The sequence below is a fragment of the Hesperophylax consimilis genome, chromosome 27 (genome assembly GCF_061612785.1).
Source record: "Hesperophylax consimilis isolate HC1 chromosome 27, BYU_Hcon_1.0, whole genome shotgun sequence".
NCBI classification, from domain to species: domain Eukaryota; kingdom Metazoa; phylum Arthropoda; class Insecta; order Trichoptera; family Limnephilidae; genus Hesperophylax; species Hesperophylax consimilis.
In genome coordinates, this window is record NC_142862.1 from 7107201 (window position 1) to 7109877 (window position 2677).

At 52.4% G+C, this 2677-nt stretch overlaps 1 protein-coding gene across 1 annotated transcript; it reads left to right on the forward strand.

Annotated features, from left to right (window-relative positions):
- The first annotated feature begins 403 nt into the window (after positions 1-403).
- Positions 404-1414, forward strand: LOC149410530 (uncharacterized). Its single transcript, XM_089648280.1, has one exon. It carries the CDS (start codon positions 404-406, stop codon positions 1412-1414), a length of 1011 nt encoding a protein of 336 aa, XP_089504406.1.
- The last annotated feature ends 1263 nt before the right edge of the window (positions 1415-2677 follow it).

A 2677-nucleotide genomic window follows, 5' to 3' on the forward strand; every position in this document is an offset into this window, starting at 1 on the left:
GGTGGGTGGACAGGGCAAAGCTGTGAAGCCTTCCCCTGAATTCCCCATGTCCTGAAAGGAGCTGCGTAACGTGATGGTCCAGTTTGAGGAAGGCCCCTTCCATTCTGAGTTTAACTGAAGGGAAGAAGGAGAAGGTCCATCTTCCCTTGCTCGACCTATCCCAACGGACCTGCCACTCTTTGAGCGACAGGTCCCTCATCGTTCGGAGCAGTCTTGGGAGAGTTCCTGGTCCACCCGGTGTCAGGACGACACCAAGGTGGTTGGCCGGGGATCCACGGATTAATCGCTGCTTCGCTAACACCTCCCTAATTTCTAGATCGATTGGTAATATACCAGCCAAAATTGGCAAAGCGTCCGAAGCAACGGTTCGATATGCCCTAGCGTACTGGACTACTTCGGGCCAATGGAGGTCACCGTCGGCAGACATCGGGAGAAGCGCTATGGAGCCCTATTTACCTGCCTCTCCACCCGCGCCATCCATCTGGAGCTAGCGGTCTCGCTGTCTGCTGACTCGGCCATTATGGCCTTACAACGGATGACCGCCCGAAGAGGTCAGCCCAAGGTGTTGTACTCAGACAACGGGACAAACTTCCGTGGTGCGGACGCGGAAATTCGAGATGCCACGGCAGCCCTGCAGCAGGATGACAGGATGACGGACGCCATGGCTACCAAGGGCATCGAGTGGCGCTTCATCACCCCCCTAAGTCCCCACATGGGGGGAGCCTGGGAAAGGTTGGTGCGCTCGGTAAAACGAGCCCTGAGCGCCACCTTAAAGGAGAGGGCGCCAAGGGAGGAAACCCTGCGCACAGCATTGGCAGAAGCTGAGTTTGTGGTCAACAATCGGCCACTGACTCATGTCTCTGTCGACCCGCGGGACGAAGAGCCCCTCACCCCGAATCACTTCCTCATGGGGTCTGCCGGGAACCGCCCACATCTGTCACTCTACGACAGCAAGGAGGAGGAGGTATGTCTCCGTCGCCAGTGGCGTATCAGCCAACAGCTCGCCGATATGTTCTGGAGGCGGTGGCTCCGTGAGTACCTCCCCACCCTGGGCGCCCGACAGAAGTGGCACCACCCGACTGACCCCCTCAAAGCTGGAGACTTGGTGGTCATCTTAGACCCCGCGCTGCCACGCAACAGCTGGCCGCGCGGACGTATCGTTGAGGCCATCCCAGCTGCCGACGGCCAAGTGAGGACAGCCCGGGTCCAAACAGCAACAGGAACGTACACCCGCCCTGCTGTCAAACTTGCCCTCATCCTCCCCGCACCAGCACCAGCGCCCGCACCGGCACCAGCACCAGCGCCGCCCTCTACAGCACCCGGACCACGGATGCCGCATGGGAGCCATAACCCCCAGCGGCCCAGGCGAACCGGACGTCGAGGACGCCGTCGACCTACACGTCCGGACCGCTAGGCGCAGCCGTGACTGCACCGGGGGGAGAATTGTACCGGACGTACCTCCACCGACTTAAATTAATTTTAATAAATCTGAATTTACGCAGAGGCAGTTCCTTTACAAACTCACCTCTGCGCATATTCGAATTTAGGCAACAAAATTCTCTCTATAAAAATCTGTAATCTTATCTGCACTTGTGTAAAACTGTAAATCTTATATGAAAAACTGATCAATAAATAAAACCACGGGGTCAAGCAGTCATCATTATAGACAAAAAACAAAGGCTTGACCCCCCAAATACCTTCTTATATTAAATCTGTACAAAACATGGAAGATTTGCATGAAATTTGAAATTGTGCAGACGCGGTTTCCTTTACAAAACTTGCCGTTTGCACAAAATTGAATATTGTGCAAGTCTTCCCCTTTAATACCAACTCCCTTTAATAATGTAAATTTGCACAAAGTTTGAAATTGTGCAAACGCAGTTTCCTTTACAAAACTTGCCGTTTGCACAAAATTGAATATTGTGCAAAACTGCCTTTTGGATGGCAATTCCCCCTTTTAATATGTAATTTGTGCAAACTCACAAAAATGTATTTAAATAAAAATGACCCGGGCAAAGTGGGTTGAAGAACAGTCAGGGACCTAGTCAAAATCGTCCCCTTCCAAGTTACGCAACAACGGCGCTCTCTCCTGTGACAAATTCCGGGAACCCAAAAATAATTCTCGGAATTTGTCGCTAACAAAGGGAGAGCTAGGCCCGTTGGTCCTTTAAAAGGCGGACAACTTGTGCAATTCGGCAGAGAGCCAGCAACCATCGAACGGTCAACATCTCTCCTGGACTGCCCTGACTGCCTTCTTCAAGCCTCTTCTGCCCTGGACCTTCACTGCAACCTGGCCTTCTTCTTTCTCCCGGCTCCCTGGTGTTCATCAAGAAGAAACTTTCACAATAGTCGAAGCGTCCCTAGTCAGGGCGCAGGTTCCCCCCTACCTTCCTCCCCCCTGCCTTATACCTTTCTCCCACATTTTCCCCATTTCTCCCTTTTCCCTATATTTTTCCCCATTTCCCCCACAATTTCCCCATTTTTCCCTTTCGTAATTTTTCCCCATTTTTAACCACATTTTTCCCCATTTTTCATTTTCCCCATATTTTTCCCCATTTTTTCCATTTTTTCAACATTCTCCCTACTTTTTCCCGAACTTCCCTTCCAAGGCGTCGAAGCGGCCAGCCGGCCACTCCCGCTATATCGTCTGTGCGGCCGGCGACTACAGTGCCGTCCC